General features: G+C 43.2%; 1 protein-coding gene across 2 annotated transcripts in view; it reads right to left on the bottom strand.

Annotated features, from left to right (window-relative positions):
* The window catches only part of setd2 (SET domain containing 2, histone lysine methyltransferase), a 27,305-nt gene extending 7,057 nt beyond the window's left edge, over positions 1-20,248 (bottom strand). The window contains exons 1-17 of one of the 2 annotated variants that reach the window (XM_008432572.3): positions 19,743-20,248; positions 14,884-14,999; positions 12,841-12,862; positions 8,866-12,746; positions 8,629-8,760; positions 7,907-8,035; positions 7,561-7,684; positions 7,391-7,468; positions 7,207-7,304; positions 6,954-7,086; positions 6,685-6,819; positions 6,465-6,593; positions 2,902-3,930; positions 2,772-2,820; positions 2,409-2,691; positions 1,211-1,931; positions 250-375 (exon numbers count right to left, since the gene is read on the bottom strand). In XM_008432572.3, coding sequence (XP_008430794.2) covers positions 250-375; positions 1,211-1,931; positions 2,409-2,691; positions 2,772-2,820; positions 2,902-3,930; positions 6,465-6,593; positions 6,685-6,819; positions 6,954-7,086; positions 7,207-7,304; positions 7,391-7,468; positions 7,561-7,684; positions 7,907-8,035; positions 8,629-8,760; positions 8,866-12,746; positions 12,841-12,862; positions 14,884-14,912 — 7,098 coding nt within the window. In that variant the 5' untranslated portion in view covers positions 14,913-14,999; positions 19,743-20,248. Of the gene's footprint in view, positions 1-249; positions 376-1,210; positions 1,932-2,408; positions 2,692-2,771; positions 2,821-2,901; positions 3,931-6,464; positions 6,594-6,684; positions 6,820-6,953; positions 7,087-7,206; positions 7,305-7,390; positions 7,469-7,560; positions 7,685-7,906; positions 8,036-8,628; positions 8,761-8,865; positions 12,747-12,840; positions 12,863-13,782; positions 13,872-14,883; positions 15,000-19,742 lie in introns of those variants that run through there. The other variant, XM_008432573.3, reaches the window with a different exon arrangement.
* Between the last annotated feature and the right edge of the window lie 278 nt (positions 20,249-20,526).

The following is a 20,526-nucleotide window of genomic DNA, read 5'->3' as shown; positions in this document are numbered from 1 at the left end:
ACCGATCGTACACTTTTTTACGGAAATCGGCAGATTATGATCGGTGGCCGATCGATCGGCACACCTCTAATAAACACTTGCTTTTAAAAGCCACAATTATCTTCAAATGGTCTTATTATCACAGCATAACACACTGAAAGTATGAAAATTGTACATTTCTAAAAATGTGAATGTTTAGTTTTATAATAAAACTTGCTAAGCCTGGTGGCAGCGTCTATAAATTCAAAACTAAGCAGTCGTCGTGATTACCTGCTGCACAGTTTGGGATGTGACGATGGTGGTGACTGTGCCTCCTTGCTGCACCACCACGCCCTGCTGATGACCCGGATACACCGGCTGGCCATGCAGGTAGCCGGCTGTGGGCTCAGTGTACGCCTGGAAACACACAGCAGACTGACTCAACTGATACCCACGACCTATTCAACTAGGCGGAGCTGGTGCATTCAACTAAAACTGAAACTGAGCTGTGATGTGCGACATATTCAGGGCTTAAAACGATTATTCAGATTAACTGTGAGGAACTGATCATTGAAAAGCTTCACCTGGTTCCAATTGTGTAAAATAAAATCTCCCAAGTAACTTTTGCTTTCCAATTAGTTGGTTAATCTAAAAAAGTATTCAACGGATTAGGCTGATCGTCTCGATGCCAAGTCGAGCACAAAGCGATTAAGCTGTTCACATGTTAGAAGTTTTTTCTATCAGCAGAATGAATGTTGTTCTGTTGAGTTTTAGGTAATAAAATGTTTATTTGAAAAAGGAATTGAATTGTTTATTTTTTGTTTTTCTAATATTCATAAATAGGCATATTTATGCCTATTTATGCATAAACAAATATGCATATTTATTTATGCATATTTATGAATAAATATGCATAAATATAGCTCATTTTGCAATTGTGCCATATTGCAATTGGCACATTTTGCAAAATGTGCCAATTTTTGTTTTTATCCAATTGAACCTCAGAATGATAAACTAAAATAATTGTTGGCTAAATAAATATATTAGCATCTCGACAAAAAGATTACAAAACTAAGCCAACAAGCTTAGAATATTTTCAAGCTCCAGATCTAGAAAAGAAAAAAAAAAGCCATTGTAACACATCTGTTGCAGATTTACACATTTTGTATTAAGAAAATATGATTTCATTAGGGAAAATCAGAAAATCTCAGTGAAGTCCTGATCAGAACAGGCTCGGCGTTGGGAGCTCTACCTGTATGACCGGAGCGTTGGCCTGAGGGTAAGCGGTGGGGATGCTGTAGATGGTCTGGCACGGCTGGCCCTGGTAATAGATGGCCGTCTGCGGCGGCCCCGGAGCCGCAGCGTACTGCTGGGCCGGCTGCGTCTGCACCGTCACCGCCTGCTGGGTGGTGGGGTCCCACAGCGTGGCATAGCTCTGCTGACCCTGCGCCTGAGGGGCCTGTGGCGCCGACACAGAAAGCACGGCCACCCCTCCCTCCTGGGCTGCCACGGCTGGCTGAGTGTACTGCTGTGGGTTCGCTGTGGTGAGGTTGGTGGTGGTGATGTGCTGGGAGACGTTAGAGACCGGAGCGGCCTGGGATGTGGAGGAAGGAGAGGGGAGGCTGAGGTCTGGGGCAGAGGTCTGTTCGTAGCTGAGGCCCGGGTCAACGGCAGGGGTGGGCAGGAGGACTTTGCCAGCATTGGGGTTGGTGGGATCCACGAAGGTCTGCATGGGGTACCCGGGAGGGTAGGTGATGAAGCCGGGGCTGGAGGCATAGACTAGAGGGTCATAAGTCAGAGTCTGGAGCTGCTGCTGCTGTTGTTGCTGCTGCTGCTGTTGAAGTTGCTGTTGCTTCTGAGCTTCCTGCTGAGCAACTTCCTGTTCAAACAGCTTTCTGCGCTCCTCTGTGGACAGTTTGTTGCGCTCCTTTCCTCCAGCTCCTCTCTGTGTCTTGCTGCTCGGCGTGTCAAACCTTAAAAATTTGAGGAAAACAGATAGTGTTTTTCTCTAGCAGATGCTGTAAAGGTGCGTCTCAATAAAACAGAAAACCGCTGCAAAGTTATTTTATGTAAAGTGGAACTTCTACAGTAAAGAAACTTATTACACACAAAGTGATATAGTTCAAGCATTTATTTCTTGAAGTCTTGATGACTGGCTCACAGCTAATGAAAACCCCACATTCTGTTTCTCATACTTCAGAGTATTACCAAGTATTAATTGAGAAAGATCTTTAATCTTTTCAGCAGAACACTGCTAAGTCACCGGCCCGTTGAGGACAAAATGAAAATGAATTTGGCAGCTATTTTCTCTGGTTATAGTGTTGTAGTTGTGCTTCCTTAAGATGTATTTGATATTGTGAAAAGCACGTTATTTTATAATAAATAGGAAGCTAGACATCATTTCCATATTCAAAATAATAAAAAAACAAAAAACGTGCATAATGCTTTACCGCTCTTCATTGCGGCGGCTGCTCCTCTCGTACGGTAAGGGGGGCGGAGACGGCGAGCGCCTTCTCCGTCGCTCAGAGTTGCGAGGGGTTTTGTCTGCGGTTCGGTCTCGGTCCCGATCTCGGTCCCGGTCTCGGCTCCGCTCTCGGTCCCGATCCCTGTCTCGGTCTCTGTCGTAGTCTCTCTCTCTGTCGCGCTCCCTTTCCTTCTCTCGCTCTCTTTCCCGTTCCCGACTGCCGGAGGCGGTGCGTGGCGTCAAAGCCAAGTCACGATCACGGCTGCGATCTGCAAGAAATTTTTATGTATTAAATCAAACTCAAAAATTCAGTGCCAACAAACCAGAAACATATTGCAATGTGTCCTACCTCTTGCTTCCTTTTCCACTTGAGTCTTCTTTGGTATCCTGTAGACCTCCTGAACAGACAGTTAATTTGAGCTCTCGGGACGCAACATTTAAAACATTTACACAAAGTTGACTGGCTTAATTTCACTGACCTTCAGGTCCTTCCAGCTCTCCAGAAGTCTGGCTGCCATGCCACTGATGTCCAAAACACTGAGGTGGGGCTCCTGACTCCTCTCGCTCTCCACGTCCGACACGCCTTCCTCTTCGTCCTGAGACGGCGTTCCTATCACCGACGGTTCCACCTGGGCTGCCGTCCCCTCGGCATGGACAGGAGCCTCTGGGGTCTCGGAGTTCGGCGGAGCTTCTGTGGCAGGTTCGCCGAGCTGGGGCTCGGTACTCGCCTCCTCCTCCGCCGCCTCCTTTCGCGTGTCCTTCGTCTCTTGCAGCTGTTCGGTCGGAACATCTGCAGGAACCGTTTGGTTGGACTGACTCTCTGGCTCCTCCATTTTAACAGAGGCCAGGTCTCCTTCTGACTCCACCTTTTCTGGCGCTTTTTCGCTTTCTGAGTTTTCTGTACTCGCCTCCTCGCATGGAACGTTTGGAGTCTCAGCTTCATTTGTCGGACCCTCGTTTGTCTCCTTAATCTTCGAATCTAACTCTGCTTCATCTTTCATGTCCACATCCTGGGGCTGCTGCTGACTGTTTGAGCTCGTTTCCGACTCGTCCTGTCTTGGCAACTCTTTCCCAAACCCCTCCACGGATTCTTTTGTCGGCTCCACAGCTTCGCTCAGGTGTTCTTCCTTCAAGCTCGCTCCATCGGGAGGGTCGGCGTTGAGGTTTTCAGCTTCCTCCTCCTCCTCTTCGTCCTCCTTCCCATCGGATGCCTTGCTGGCGTCAGACAGAGCGCTGTCCAAGCTGTTCTCGCTGATGATCTTGAGGCGCCTGTAAACGGCAGGTTTGGATGCGTCGCCATCCAGCTCCGGAGCCATTTTGGCAGAGGAGCCGTCGGGAGTGTTGAGAGGGGTTTGGGCCCGGGACGTGTTCTCGCTGGAGTAGCCATCCATCTCAGCCTGCTGAGGGAGGGTTTTAATCTGAGCCCACCGCTGGATGAGGGTCAGGACTTTGCTCTCTTCAAGCATGTTCTTCGTCGAGATGGGGAGCACAGCCAGGGTCTTCATGATCTGTAAGAAGAGATTATAGGCATGCAGATTAGATACAGCAAGGGCTTCATGACTAGCATAAATTGCAAAAGAATTTATGCTACTTTGTGACAAAATGACAACGGCCTTCCATGTGTCTTAGTGAGATTTTTTTTTTTTTTTTGCCGTAGAAAATCAAACGTAGTGTTTAGTCCGATACTGGGAGGAACATGGCTTTTAATTATTCTTACAAAAAAAATGTGATGGGTGGTCTCAATCTCTCTGAGGCCATACTAGGAAGAACATCTTGTTGCAGTTCCAGCAAGAAGCTTTGTATGCCTAGGGATTTAAATTTTTGCCCAATCTTTGATAAAAAGTAGCTCAAGCTCCATCAGGCTGGACGGGTAGCATCTGTGAATTTTTGTGTTCAGTTTCTGATTTTTTTTTCTCCTCCTTTGGCTGCCACCTTATCGTGGTGGAGGGGTTTGAGTGTCCAAATGATCCTAGGAGCTATGCTGTCTGGGGCTTTATGCCCCTGGTAGGGTCACCCAAGGCAGACAGGTCCTAGGTGAGGAACCAGACTAAGCGTAGCCTGAAGACCCCTTATGATGGAGACAAACTTTGGATCTGGTGTTCTCTCGGCAGGACGCGGGTCACCGGGGTTCCGGCTAGAAATAGTCGGCCTCACCTCGACGCATGGCTCTGGTTCTGGAACCAGTCTCCTTGAGAGGGGTTGGACGTACTTCCACTCTGGAGTTGTCCACGGTGAGAGGCGCCGGGCAGGGAGTGGGCATACTTGTTGCCCCCCATCTTGGCGCCTGTACGTTGGGGTTTACCCCGGTGAACGAGAGGGTAGCCTCCCTCCGCCTACGGGTGGGGGGACGGGTTCTGACTGTTGTCTGTGCTTATGGGCCAAACAGCAGTTCAGATTACCCACCCTTCTTGGAGTCCTTAGACGGGGTACTGGAGAGTGCCCCTGGGGACTCCCTTGTTCTACTGGGGGACTTCAACGCTCACGTGGGCAATGACGGTGAGACCTGGAGGGGCGTGGTTGGGAGGAACAGCCCCCCCCGGTCTGAACTCGAGTGGTGTTCTGTTGTTGGACTTCGGTGCTCGTCACAGATTGTCCATCACAAACACCATGTTCAAGCATAAGGGTGTCCTTATGTGCACTTGGCACCAGGGTGTCCTGGTGCCAAGTGCACATAAGGCACCAGGACACCCAACCCAGTGCACTCTGGGTTGGGCTCTCCAATCTCTGGGGACGAGGTCGCCGAGGTGGTCAAAAAGCTCCTCAGTGGCAGGGCCCCGGGGGTGGATGAGATCCACCCGGAGTTCCTTAAGGTTCTGGATGTTGTAGGGTTGTGTTGGCTCACGTGACTCTGCAATATCACATGGACATCGGGGGCAGTTCCCATGGATTGGCAGACTGGGGTGGTGGTTAAGTATCTGGGGATCTTGTTGACGAACGAGGGAAGAAAGGAGCGGGAGATTGATATGCGGATTGGGGCAGCGTCTGCCGTGAAGCGGGCGCTGTACAGATCTGTTGTGGTGAAGAGAGAGCTGAGTCAAAAAGCGAAGCTCTCGATTTACCGGTCGATCTATGTTCCCACCCTCATCTATGGTCATGAGCTTTGGGTCATGACCGAAAGAACGAGATCACGGATACAAGCGGCCGAAATGGGTTTCCTCCGCAGAGTAGCTGGGCTCTCCCTTAGAGATAGGGTGAGAAGCTCGGTCATCCAGGAGCGGTAGAGTAGAGCCGCTGCTCCTCCACGTCGAGAGGAGCCAGTTGAGGTGGCTCGGGCATCTGGTAAGGATGCCTCCTGGATGCCTCCCTGGTGAGGTGTTTCGGGCAGGTCCCACCGGGAGGAGGCCTCGGGAAAGACCCAGGACACGCTGGAGGTACTATGTCTCTCGGCTGGCCTGGAAACGCCTTGGTGTTCTCCCGGAGGAGCTGGAAGAAGTGGCTGGGGAGAGGGAAGTCTGGGCCTCCCTTCTGAAGCTGCTGCCCCCGCGACCCGACCCCGGATAAGCGGAAGAAAATGGATGGATGAATGGATGAGTTTCTGATTTTCAGTTGGATGTAAATCTACATTATTATGCTTTGATCTAACCATGTGGGTCAAACGTAGGCCAAATTGGGGCTGGTGTGTAATTGAATATATGCAAAATATTCTAAATGTTTACTTGAGCTGGCCTGAGGGCGGGCAAAACATGCAAATACTTCAAAAATCCCAGAAAGCAACTGGCACATTGCTGCCTTAATCCTCTGTAGACATTCATTAGGAATATTATGCAACTGCTAGTCACAATGGGTCCTTTACACCAACGTGGTCTCTGTTTACTAACTTGGAGACTAGCGGAAGTTGGTTGCAGTGGGGCTGAATAAAAATGTACACCATTCCAGGTTTTTTTTTAAAAACATTTTGAGGGCCATTTATTCCTTTTTCAAAAATATTTACTATTCACATTAAAGTTGATGGTTATAACATGAGAAAATGAGTAAAAGTTTTGGTGTACAAACACTTCTGTAGGTTACAAACGTCTTAACAAAAACGTATAATAAATCTCACCTCTAGCTGCAGTTTGTTGTTATTAGCGCTGTTGCCTTTAGCTTCAGAGAGCTCCACCATAAAGATCCACAGCAAGGACAAGCCGTGATGATCCAAGAACTGCTTCAGGCACGATGGGTTCTGGGTGTCCTGTGCAACAACAAAAACACATGAAACACACCGGGAGGATTTCAGGGACGGGCACAAACAGCGCAGGCGAAGCCGCATTGAGGGTTCGTACTTGTATGAGCTTAAGGCAGAGGAGCTTCTGCTCCATGGTTTCCACTCGGACCATCAGTCTGCACAGAGACACCACCTGCTTCTCGTCATACAGGCCTTCTCCATTCTCCAGCAACGCCTCCAGCTCCTCATCCACCTGTGGAAAAAAATGTGGTTCCACTGAACTATTGCTAAAATATTTTTTTCTTGGAGTGAACACGCATATCTCCAAAAGGTACTAATAAAGTATAATTGGAGAAATGCCGCCGTCGTGGCGCTGCTAAGACTGACCGTGGTGAGAGCGTTCTTTCGGCTGCGGTCTTTCTTCATCTTCCCTCCAGCCGCTCGAACGCTGACTCTGTTCTCACCACCGAGGAAGCCTCTGCAGCTGGGGGCCCCACAGAAACATTTCTGCGCTTCTTTCCTGCACAGCAATTAGAAAAAGCAAAGGTGAAGCCCTCTTAAATATTCTCTCTACGATGATGACTTAAAATCTGCCACAAATGCAATTCAGGCATAAAAGACAACTGGAGGAAAATCTCACCCGTATCTCTGAAACTGGTAATCAAACGTCAGTTCAGTTCCCACAGCGACGGCCGTGGTGGTGAAGAACCCGACTCTGAGCTGGCCGTTGACTGTCCACTAGAGAAGCGTTTTGGAAATGAATACATTTCAGACGACAGAACTTTCAGAAATAAATTGCTTAAAAGTTGTTTTTGCTTCAGTACCTTTTGGGTCTCGCAGTTTGGCTCACAGCTGTGGTTCATGAATCGCGAGCAGTTACCCTTCAATGTCGCATCGATGATCTGCAGAGATGCAACGCGGCAACAGGAAGGTTACCGTTTCATTCATTCGGTCATTCAGGTGGTCATTTACAGTCTATCACAGCCTCGCTCACCTCATTATTCTTTAGTGCCATGAAGTAGTAGTGGATGTTCTTGTTGCGAGCATATTCTTTCACCCTTGATTTGAACCCTTTGTGGTCCAACACCTCGCCACAGTACTCCAGGACAAATGTGTTTCTGAAATTACAAAAAAAAAAAACAGAACCAGTTATGGTTCTGATCTCAAACTACGACCTTAACAACCAACAGCAAAGCGTCTCATTAAATTATGACTCAACAAGGAAATTATATATTTTTTGACACTATGCAAAATGAGACAGAGCTAAAAAAAAAATTTAAAAAAATTTAAAAATCTTGCGAATAATAATATCTAACAAAGACAACAGCTAGAACTCTTACGGAACCAAGTCTCTAGCAGCACGCAGTCCCCAGCCTTTGTCTTCTGTGAGGATGACCTCGAAGTCCGCGTGCTGCTTCATCTGGAAGCGACGGTTAGAGCAATATGCTCCATTCAAGCACCGTGACGAGCTGTGAAGAAAGAAAACAATAAAAGTGATGTGAAAATATGCATGTTATATACTTTGGCTTGTTGCTTGTGCGTTAGGCAGCCGCTTTGAATCCAAAACGACGTACAAATGCAAATTTAACTACAATTCAGTGCAAAAGGCCTTCAGACACCAGATTCACCTTTTCTTTTCAAGGAAGATAAAAACAACATATTTAATAAAAGAATTATCTGATTTAGTGTGAACTACACTAGCTTAGCAGTAGTAGCATCCAGAGCACTATGTAGTTTAACAATTACAATAAAAACAAATTATCTAAACATATTGAAGCAACAAAATTCAATGCACCAAAATTGAAAGATTTCTGGAAATCCTTAAAATCTTTTCTGCAAGATATATAAAAACATATATATATAGAATTCATTTTGACTCACTGGAAGCAAATCAGGGATTTTAAATGGTTTAAGGATGTTAAATACGAGACCTCCTGTGCTTAAACAGTATTGACTTATTTCCTCAGCGACTCGCTTCTTTCTGAGGATTTCGAGGTTTACAAAATGTTCACTTCTAAAGCAAAGTTCTTTTAAGCTGCAAAAGTGTTTCTTTGCGACTTACCATTCAATCATAAGGAGTCGGTTTAAACAGTCTTCTCCACACGCCATCACTCCTTTTGCGCGGTCCTCTCGCGACAACACTGGACACTCGCATTGCATCCTCTTGATATCTCGATGAGATTTGCTTTTCTTTCTACAAGAGATGTTACAAAAAGTTAATCTGTCAAACTCTAAAGAATAAAAAAATATATATAAATGTTACTCTGACAATATAAAAGGTTGCTGGACATCTCTTTACCTCTCAGTTAGGTACTTGTTCTCCTCAATTAAGTCAAAGTAAGGGGGCATCTTTTTAATCTTGGCCAAGTCTTTCCATCTGCCGCTATCTTGAAAGTTGCGTAGAGTGAGCGATGGTCGGTCTACCTCGGCTTTTACTTCTTTAGAAACTGCAACATCTTCTTGACGCTCCCTTTTTCCAGACGGTCCAGCTTCTGCCTCGTTGTCCGAATCTGACTCAATCTCCGGACGCCTTTTCTTGGGCGGTCCTCTACTTCTGTGGGGTCTATGATTATCCTCTCTGGGTGGCTCAGGTAAAGCAGGGCCCCTGCTGTTGCTGCTAATTTCAGGACCTTGCACTGAGCTCGCTGATCCTGGAGTGTTTAGTGCTTTATTATGACTCGATGACTTTTCCGCTCTGTAGTCATCGTGGTCATTCGTGAGCGAGTCCGGGTGGATTTCACTCAAAGGTTCCTGATAATGTTCGTGGTGCGTATGGAGGTAAGGTCTTTTGATGGTTTGCATGTTTGGCAACTGGTGCGTACCGGAGTGAATACTTTGCTCTGGCTCCTTGGAATCTGTTGCGGTTGCTTTAGTGTTTAACTGTGGTCCGTAGCTGCTGTCGGGCTGCTGGCATGTGCTGGTAGGCTGCTCTGGTTGAGATAAATCCCAGCCCAAGCTGAAACTCATCTTGCTGTTGATATTGTCAGAGAGGGTGTTGGGTTGGTACTGCAAGTGCACCTGCTCGCCTTGACTGCTTATCTCACGATGCTTCAAACTTTGCTCACATTGTCTGGAATGATCAAGCAAAGGGATTGAATCCGTTGCACTTCGTTGGGCACCGGTATGATCGGCTCCGAAAAGCTGACCGCCGATGGCGTTGGAACCTTCTGAGTGACTGGTGCTATCAATCATGTTGCTCTGGGACTGACAGAGCACGGCGATATGAGGCGACTCAGCAAAGCTAGTTGTCGTGGTTTGCGTTTGTTGTGCGTTAACTTGGTTAGATTTTCCCGATTGGGTGCCGGGCTGTTCTGAAATACGTAAAGGGGTACATGAAGAGGCTTGTCCATCTTTTGTCAGGGAGGAATGCTTGGGGACTACAACCACAGAGTGAAACTGCTTTATGGCATTGTCGCAATCTGAGTCGTACGCGGAGTTGTCGCTGTCACTGGCGTCACTGGGCGTTGCTAGCATATCCTGGTCGGCGGCTGTTCTTTTACTGGATTTATTCCTGTGTGTGCTCTCCTTTAATTTATTCTCACAGGCATCAATATTCTGGATGTTTCCTAACGTGGCTAAGTGAATCTGGGATAACTGATCGTTCATGTGTGAAGGCTCATCTGTGTACGGTTTATGAGTAGTACAACTGAAATCACAGCGGTCAATGCTGGTGCTTGCTTGCGAAGGCTCACTTTGGTCTTCATGTTTAAAGGTCACTAAAGAGACATCCTGCTCCACGTTGGAATGTTTAGCATCTCTGGACTGAATGCTACCTTTACTGTCCAGGTCATGTTGAGCACCGTCATTAGAGAATTCAATTCTTTTGACGGATACCACTTTTTTAGGGCTGAGATTGCTTTCTGCACAAACAGCCCTGTTTGAATTATCATTTTCACATGAGTCTTGCCCGACAATATCCCAGCGAGACTTTCTGGTAGTGCAGGTACTCTTTTTGGCGGCATCTTTACTTTGTTGTCCTTCCGAAAGCTGACTTTCAGCTTCTAGACAGGGCAAATCAGATTTTTGTGGGTCATATTGATTTTCGGCTGCCAAAACGTCATTTGGTTCAACAATCTCCAAATTAGTGTTTTGCTGGATCTCATCATTTGTTTCTGTAGCATCAAGAGAGGGTTTTGGCACTTTGCCGATAACACTATTTTCGCTTTCAACTGAATTTAAAACAGTTGGAGTTAAGTTCAACTCCGACTCGCTGGCCTTCACATTGCACACGTTTTCCAGAGTGACGTCGACAAGCTTTAGGTTCTCGATCGAGGTTGTAGCTGAGGCATTTTCAGGTTCTAGTTCAAGTACTGGTTTTACTTGCTCCGTCTTTCCTAAACATTCTTGCAAAGTCTTTTCAGTAGATAAAACCATCTCCGTATCACCCTGACCGCCCTGTGCATCCTCACCTGGTTCTGAATCTGACTTTTCTCTTTCTGTCTGAGGACTACATTCTGCCGTGGTTTCACATGATGGCGCTTTGGCAGGACTATAAAACATGTCATCTGACTGACTGTGATGTCTAGGGGATTTTATGGAGGACCTAGAGGGAGTTACTTGCTTTGATCCTGGTCTACTTGTTTTCTCTTGAGAGTCTTTACTGTTCTCCAACAAACTTGTATTTACTTCAGAAGACTGAGGTTTTGTTTTGTGTTCTCCCTCTGAATCACCGGAGCTGTTTTTTCTGTTCTTGTCATGTGATTGGGACTTGCTATGTGTACTAGAAGAAGATGATTTGGTACTGGTGTCAGACCTGTGATGACTGCTAAATTTGCGGGAACTGGAGTCCAAATCAGGAGAGCACCTATGTTGGGAATCTGAGTCTGAGGAACGCTTTGAAGTCCTTTCAGACTTTGATGACTGTGTCCTTTTGTCAGTCTCTGAGGGGTGAGGAGACTCTAAAGATTTTGAAGACTTCTCTGACCTCGAGTAGGAAGATGACTGTGATGCTTTATGTGAGCTAGAATAATTAGATGACCTGCTGGACCCGGACGTCCTCGTCCTCGTTTTTCTGTGGTCGTCCTCAGAGTCAGAACTGTACCGAGTTCTTTCAGTCCGAGAGCGGGAACGTCTTTTCTCCCTGCGTGGAGAACTCCTGTGGGACCGCCGATCAGATTCGTGATAGTACGATCTCTCCGAGCGAGAACCTCTGTCACACCTGGACCTCTCGGATCTGGAGTGAGACGAACTTGTCCGAGAGCCTCTTGATCTAGAACGTGATCTAGTCCTGGATCTCCTGCGGTCCTTGTCCGAGCGAGACGAGCGAGAGGAAGGCATCCTAGAATCACGATCAGACTTGGAGTAACTAGAAGACCGTTCTTGAGTCTCTGTGCGCTTGGAGGAATTTTTCTCCTTTTCCCCCGCATGTGAATTAGAGGAAGACCTTTTTGCCTCTTTGACCCGGCTGTCAGAGCTTGTTTTGCTTTTTGAATCTTCTGATTTGCGGCTGGAAGACGCGTGGGTCAAGTCACCGTCAGATTCAGAGCAAGGAGGAGCATTGTCTGACTGTGACCTGGTTTTCCTTTTGTACACATTAGAATCCCGATCAGTACAACTGGAACTTTCGCCATCTTTTCCGGACGAGGAAGGTGATTTCTTGAGGTTAGAATCTTCTTTTGTCTCAGAGGATTCAGTGGCTACATATTTAGGGGAGCCGTCATTAATGACGTTCTCAGGCGGGGGAGCTGGAGCTTCAGTGTCACTCTGAGAGTTGACCTCTGATTCAGAGACGTGCACCTCCTCAGACGTATCAGCCTTCGGACTCTCTTCAGTAACAGAAACGCTAATAATTTGCTTCTTAAAATGCATCTTTCCTAAGTTTTTTTGGAGTCGAGTTGAGGGCGAGGCCGACGTTTGAGAACGTTTCTCCGGTGTAGATGACGGCGCCAAGGCTGCCTGCTTTTGCTCCGTTTTGCTTTCCGTATTCTTTCCCACTTTGTCCAAGATAGACTGAGATGAGGCATTGTGAGGGTCAGTGACAGTCGTATCAGAATTGGCAGATATGAAGAATGAACTCTGCAGCGGCTTTTTTGTCTGCGAGAAGCTGAAGGACACTTTCTGACGACCCTGATCTTCCAGGTTGACCCTCATGGTCCCTTTTGGTAAAAGATGATTGGACAGCATGACTCGGGGAGACAAGCTTTTAATCAGAGCTGACGTGGATAGACCCTCCACCTTCACCTATAGGGAAAAGAATGCACAACAAAAAAATAAAAAATAAATAATCAAGTTGCTGAAATTCTCAAAACTGTAGAGTATTATCAAATTAACTTACAGAAGCAGCACTTCCTTCCTGTCTGTGTTTCATTGAGAACATAAAGAAACAAGAGAAAAAGGCAAAAGTGGTTTTACAGATTCCTTGTTAAAACTTATGCATAAAAATTAGTACCACACTAATCACTATGGTACTAATCGGTCCACAGTGATTAGTACCATTTTACAAGATAACCCAACTAACGGCGATATGCATCTGAACAAATCTTAGCATAAACTGTTTTTTTCGCTACAAACATTTAAAATTTCAAACATTATACCTCTTCCTTAACTATGAGTATATTACATTAATAATTAGTTTTGGAGATCAGGGTTAAAAAATATACATAAAAATCAATTTTTGAACCCAATCTCTACTATATTTCCATTCACAAAGAAAAGGAGAAGTGACAGCCAACCAGCACATATAGAGCAGCTTTTCAGCCCAGTGCAGCCACATAGTTTGGGCTTCATGCTTTAATTAACTTCAAGTCAACACATTTAATTCCTCTTTCAACACTGGAGTAAGGACATCAGACCAGAAGAGAAACTGAAGCACTTCATGGTGAAAGTTTAACAGCAACTTCAGGGTTCCGATACATTTTTAATAACAAAAGTCCACGTTTCCAGACACATTTTTTACGTTCATTTAAGTCGATTTTTTTCAGAATAAAGTTGTAAAATGATCAGGTTTTAAACATGAAAATTGGATGGATGGATGGCTTTGAAATAAAGTCTGGAAGAGCAAATACTGTTCTCTGCTTTCAAAGGGCTGCATGGCATGTAAATTCCAGATTGCGAAGGAACGCTGAAATTTGCTTTGCAAGCTTCCACCAACGTCGACTGCCTTTAATTAAGTGTTAGTGAGTCTTTCTGTGCGCGATCGTTGCCTTCAGAAAGTCAATTTCCACTTGGTCAGATCTGATTAATAAGGAAGCCAACGCAGAACATCTCAGCTCTTTACCTTCGAAAACTCCAAGACTGCTTTTTCAGTTAGGCCATTGTTCATCTGCAGTGAAGCACTGTCTTCAATTTCGCTGAATTTGGATTAATCTGAGCAGACAGTATATAATAATACACTTTAAAATTCATTTATGAAGAACAAAGACCTAATAATGAAACAAAACCAGGAGCTCCCAGGTTAATTGTTGAAATTAATTGTCCATCCCACCAAATTGGCAGAAAGAATGTAAATCTTGAACTTCTTTTCATTTATATGCTAATAAGCCCCAGTCTGAAGCTTGGGGATGTGACTCGATGTATTTGTAAGGTTTTTAGGTAAATAAAAACACCAATCTAACATATTACCACAGCTAACTGTGAAATGCTGGGACCAGCAACTGATATTCAGCCAGTGTGACTATATGATTTTTGTTCTATTAAGTGCGTGCTTTTCTTAGACCGGGCTTATGAAAACTGAATAACATTTGGGTCGTTTATTCCCTTGAGTTTTCTTTTTTCCTTTTTTTTCCCCCCCTCTCTCTCTGCCCTTTAAAATGGGATGTTTCTGCAGGGACAATCCGTTAGAATAAAAAGAGTTGTACAAGAAGCCTTCAGTCAAACTAACAGCAGATTGAATCTTATGCAGTTACAACATTATCTTCGACATAAACTATTTTTTGCTTCAAGTAAACAAATAGCTAAAACTGTTTGCTGACGGTTTTCAACTGCCACTGATTGAGGATAGAAGACCCGCAGCATGTGCTTCCTTCAAGAGCAAAAGCCCAAGGGCTTTTATTCATGACTTGCAAACTCCTTTGATGTTCCGTCTACAGGGAGAGAAATGTGTTTGACCAATCTTGCAGTGCTTTCTTGACATCGCCTCAGCTTATCTGGGAGCCAAACTGAAATACAGAGTACCACCTACGATGCAAAATATTGCACATAATGAACTGCCCACCGTATTTGAAAAAAAGAAAGAAAAAAAAAGCCTAGAAATTATAGTTAAATCTTGCACCTTTACAGACTTTAAGGTGAACATTTTACCAGAAGAGAGTGCGATAGGGAACGTGCGTAAATTATAGCACAAATATACACCGAGATAACAGTTGCTGCTGTGTAATACCTGAGCTCTGACTTCAGAAGAGTGTCCATGGAGAAACACGCCTACGGTTAGTAGGCCTGAAGAGGCTGCTGGCTGACAATAATCCAAATCAGAGAACCTCCAAAGTGACGCCACATCTGACAAGAAGAAACAGAATTTTAAAATGAAATAAGCTTCACTGGCCAAAACAGCCAGAAACAATTTTCTGCAAAAAGAAAAAAAAAAATAATTACATTTTTTTAATTAATTAAATTTAATAAATTTTGTTAATTAAATTTAATACATTTCTTTTGTGCAAAGCATAAACTGCTTTGCACAAAAAGTGCAAAGCAGCGTACGCCTTTCCTCTGTAGGCAGAGACAGGGCCGTGCAGAGGCCACTAAAGGGGCAGGTGCTCAACAACAAAAAAGGGCAGATCTAAACACATTCTAGGACAAAATATTAACAAAGCCACTCAGCTTTCAGAGTTTAATAAACAATGATACATTACAAAAATGTGACATATACAATCAAAGCTAACGAACATCTCCATATAGAGCATACAACTATGCATATGTAAGATATTTTATTAGTAATTTCTTTCTGCAGGTCTATTTTGTTATAGGAAAGTATTGCAATATTCAAACCCGTAATTTAGCAAGATATGTAAATCAGACATATTTTGTCTTTACAGAATTACACTATTAAAAATATAAACAAGGGCACAATGCCACCTTTTAGTGTACTGCAATCTATAAAAAAAGAGTTGCCCGTTTGCTGCACTTGCAGTGGAGATGAAGACGATCCATTCAGGAAAGCAGAGCTGCATCAAACTTTAACGTGGAACTGCAGAAAAAAGAAAAAAACAAAACAAAAACAAAAGCAAATATTGAATTGTTAATGCATGTCACCATAAGAAAAGCCTACCGAGTTTTGCTTAAAAAAAACTTTTAAATCACACATTTTTGACTCATGAAGTTAACTTTCTTTTTTGCAAAACAAACTTATTTGCACTTGTCATAAAAATGTTCTTGCTATTCTAAGTTTGTTTGTGACTCAAAATTTTGCTTGTGATTCTCACATGACGTCGTGGGCAGGGCCTAAAATCACAAAAGATTTCTGATGTGTGCAAATAAATGTTTATGTTTGGTAAAAATGAGTTATTTCATTTTTAAAAAGTCTTTTAAACAAAACTTTTTTTTAAAGGAATCATTACAATTCCAAAAGTTTTGATTACAATTTTATTTTACTTAACTGAGGTTATTTTTTTTTCCATTGAATAATTGGGAAAAAAATTTAACTTCACACTCTGCAAACCAGACCCCAAACTTAGTCTGGGTTGAGTTTTTTTCCCCTTCATTAATGGCACTTTTATTACATACATTATATCTATCATGGTAATTCAGGGCGAGTCATTTTTTATTCTAAATGAATATCCTTGTTGGACTATTATTTCAGTGTTATTCTCCTTCAAGATACATTTATCTAACGCTCGAATAAATGAAATGTACATTATGCAGCAAAGGAAATTAGAAGATCGGACATATATTCAGTATGGAGATGATCGGTTTTGGACGGGCGATGTGCCCTTATTGCATAAGCGATACTGAAGAATGACTGATATCATTAAAGATACGGGGAAGACGCTTTTCAGTTATCTTGCTTTGCTAGTAAAGTCGTTAGCTATCAACTAGCTAATAGCACAACAACAACAGCCTAATGTCTGTATGATAAAAATACTGAATCGATAGATAAGAACAGTTTTTCCTCACCTGGCTGTCTCCTCCCGCTCAGTAGTCCTTCAGAGAAAGGCAGACGCAGAGGCCTGTCCGTGTCTGTTGTATTTCATTACATCTCTGCTTAAACCGTTACTCTGAGCTGAAGCAGTAACGATACTTCAACATTTTCCGTCATCTGACAAGTAGCAAGTCTACTCCACTTTATTCACCCAAAACTGTTCTGTAATCTGGAACGTTCGCTACGTTGATCTCCAGTTAGCTCCAGTTAGCCGCCTCATCTCACTGCGCGAGAGGCAGTTACGTCTTGCGTCACGGGCAAAAGGTCAAAGGTAACAAGGTGACCGGCTTATTATGTTATACAAAAAAGAAACAAAAAAGCAAAGAATTTTAGTACATGTTTTTATGTGTCAGAAGAGGGCTTAGGAAATAATAATACCAAAAAAATAAATAAATAAATTGACCAAAAGGGCACTTGGGGGCAAGGAGAAAAAAGGGCAGGTGCTCAAGCACCCCCAGCTCCCCCCTCTGCACGTGCCTGGGCAGAGCAACAGAGGAAAAGGCCAGCAAAGCAAGACGGGTGGCATCAACTAACTCACTTACTTTGGTTACCTAGCAAAAAAAAAAAAACTGTTGAGTAACTTGCACAGTTGTAGCTTTTGCCACTATACTTCATAGCTACTTAAAAATAAAAAAGAGAAAACTGTGAATGAAACAGGAAAGGTGACATCAGTAGTTGAAACGGTTACAAAGTCAGCCCTAAGACAAGTATTGTCTTACTCTTACAATATTATGCAATAAAATGTTCTAACTCTCCCTTGAATGTTGAGGTACAATCTGGGTCTGAGAAATATACATGTATACTGAACAATGAAGCAAAGCTCCAAGAAATTTCCTTAGTTCATGTGTCCCCTCTACGTTTGGTAATAATAAACACACAATGGCATACATTTGTAAATCTAAGAAAAACAGTCAACAATTCAAGCTGCTCTTCTCACTAATTACCATAAGATTTCTATCTAATGGGTCTGTTGACATTACAAAAGTCAAATAGTTCTAACAGGGGTGGATTCTCTTCTTCCACTTTCTTCTCTTGATGATTCAAATCAAGAGAAGAATATCAGGTTGTTACTCTCTCATTGCCGAAGCTTTTACCAGGCAGGTAAGCACTTTATATGAATTCATATGATGCAGCTTTGTTGTGATAAAAGATTTCTTGACTGCTTCTTAAACAGTTGCTTAAAGAAGTTACCTAAGGGCCCATCCACACGGTAACAAATTTTCCAAAAACTGGATGGAGACAGAGTTTCAGAGGAGTTTAAACGAGTTCCAGAGTGAATTGTCTCACTCTGGAACTCATTAAAAAGTTCCAGAGCAAAGACGCATACATTTTCTTTTTTCTTTTTTTTTAAAACGCTGATGAATTAGCCCAACCTCTAACTAACCTGACCTATAACCCAATACTGCAGCAGCTGGAAACATTCTACAAAAGACTCCACACTCGTTTTATTGTTTGCCATTCTTGTTTTCTTGTATCATTTACGAATCTCATGTGGAGGGTTTTTGCGTATGTCTAATATTTTATCCCTTACAGGTCTAGGAAAGTAAACAACAGAGCTTTGGCCAGTTCTGTGTACAGATATAATTATTTTTGAAAACGGTTCAGTGTGGATCCAGGTGTTTTCGAAAATGACAATCAGTTATGGAGGGAGAAAAAAAAGTTCCCGTAAAGGCGGAACCTAATCTTTTTCAGATCTGCAGATATATCCTAACTGCAGCATTTACTCTGCTAGGTCAGAATCAGTGCATAAGACTTAAAAAAAAAAAAAACCCCAGGAAGAACCAGACTGTCCCTGCAATTAAAAAGAAATCCTTCTTCGATGATGTGTTGCCATCAATTAATGTTATTCAGAGGTAGTAATGTCTTTGAGCAACAAATCATACTATGCAGTTTTGGAACATAAAAGTCTCTTCTTTATAATATGAATGTTTGATAACTTTGTGACCCACCTGTTAGAAAATAAATCTTACTTGAAAATTATGCAATGTAAGAATATTCAAATAATTGCAATGACATTTTTACAGTATGCACTCCACTTTCTGCCATCTCTGTACAAAGGTAAGTGTTCCCTTTTTCAGCATGCTGGGCCAATAGTCTCCAATGCTGTAGGAGCATACCACACGAATCAGATAAGGGGCTGCATGCACGTTTATCTTTAAAAATAGTGACGATACACAAAAACGTTGGTTGATAAACGTGCATTTTATTACCACAACTCTCGAAAGCAAGCAAGTGGCTTTACACGGTTAAACTTAGTCCTTATAAAATGTATTTCTACATTAATATCCTACTCGACAAAAATTGTTTTCAAACAAAACTTGAAATCTAATGGCAGCATGGTCTGGATAGGAGGAGTGGATCCAGCCAAAACATGGCCTTTAAAAGGAGCGACGTTTCCGATGTGATAACGAGCTGCTAAATGATTAGTTGTGTCAGAAGCAAGTTTCTAGCCGTTCTAAATGCTGTACATGGTAGTTATAGTATAGACAGATAATTAAGTTAGCTATTAACTTCTGATTGCATTTAAATAAATTAATCTAAACAAGCTTGGCTAGCTTAAGTAAAATAGCATAGCAACCACACGGGAGCCATGTTTGAAGAATTTGTTAGCTCATGTTGTGACACCTTTATTATCTTGCCTCGTGATAATACTTCCATGTAAACGACTGTGTAGTTGTAAACAAATTGTGTGGGGGGTTCACTTACTCAGATCTGCTGAATCTAAAAACATTCACCAAAAGCTCAGCTCGACGACATCTCCTCGCATCAGAGGCTAACACTAGCAATGCTGGCTAGATCTAGCACTACAAATAGCATTAGCACTAAGTGTGCTAACAGACCGTTTTGTGTCGTTTTCGTCGATATTTGAAATTAAATTGTCATATTATGAACAAGCAGACGTGTTTTTTTTTCTCACCCACTGCAAATTATAGCATACACAATGTAAAGTTGCATTTGGACATTTTAATATAAAGGTATAACCGACCCTTATATGAATGTTCACCCGGCTTAGCTCACATGCTAGCCATGGATGTTTTGTTGTGTACCCACAGTTTAGTCAAAATGAACCTAACTAAACTTAACATGGCTCATAAGATACTCACTTCTTGAAGTTTGTACGGTCACAAGGTTCCCCCATCCTCAAAATAATTGGTGATCATCCCCTTGTGAAGCATCAAGCAGCAACGCATGCAGGCGTTAAATCCATACGGAGTTGTCGGAAATGATCGTCGGATCAGAGGCTCCTACGCTGCTGCTGCTGCTGCGCCCCAGCTTCAGCAGAGCAGAATGTTGGTTCAATCGAGCTAGCATGTGCTCGGATTGCTACACAGTTGTCTAAGTTGAATGAGGAAATACATAAGCACAAAGGTTTCATTTGCTTATTCGTGTTTTCATACAGATTCGTTAGGGTAACCTTAAATGCGTTTCTGTCGCTTTTATTAAGAAAACCGTTCCTCACAGATGTTCGCAGACTGTGAGGCTGATGCCTTCAATGTCACATGATTAGAAGCGGGGCGCGAATCCAGGAGAAAAACAGAGACCGAAGAGGGTTACCAAACATTTTTAGCCTTTTCTGAAACCAACCATAGTAACGTCCTTTTGACAGATGGCAAGTTAGTGGGCATCTTGCTCGCTTTTACTCTCTTCATTGCACAGAAAATCAGCTAAAATGAGGCAGATTTTTACCACAAACTAGGTGAATAAGATTTGCTATTAGGTCGGCACTATTTACACACCGACGTACTCCAGCGACGAACCAAATGGGTGGAGTTTATTCATCAAATAAAGACCGGTGTCTGACTAAAAATGCTAAATGGACCCCCAGAATAGCGCCCAGATAAAAAAAAAAACTTATTTTGATTAAATGCAACTGGTGATTGATATTCA

This window comes from Poecilia reticulata, chromosome 16, assembly GCF_904066995.2.
Source record: "Poecilia reticulata chromosome 16, P_reticulata-male-v2, whole genome shotgun sequence".
NCBI classification, from domain to species: Eukaryota; Metazoa; Chordata; class Actinopteri; order Cyprinodontiformes; family Poeciliidae; genus Poecilia; species Poecilia reticulata.
This window is presented reverse-complemented; position numbering and strand designations above follow the sequence as displayed.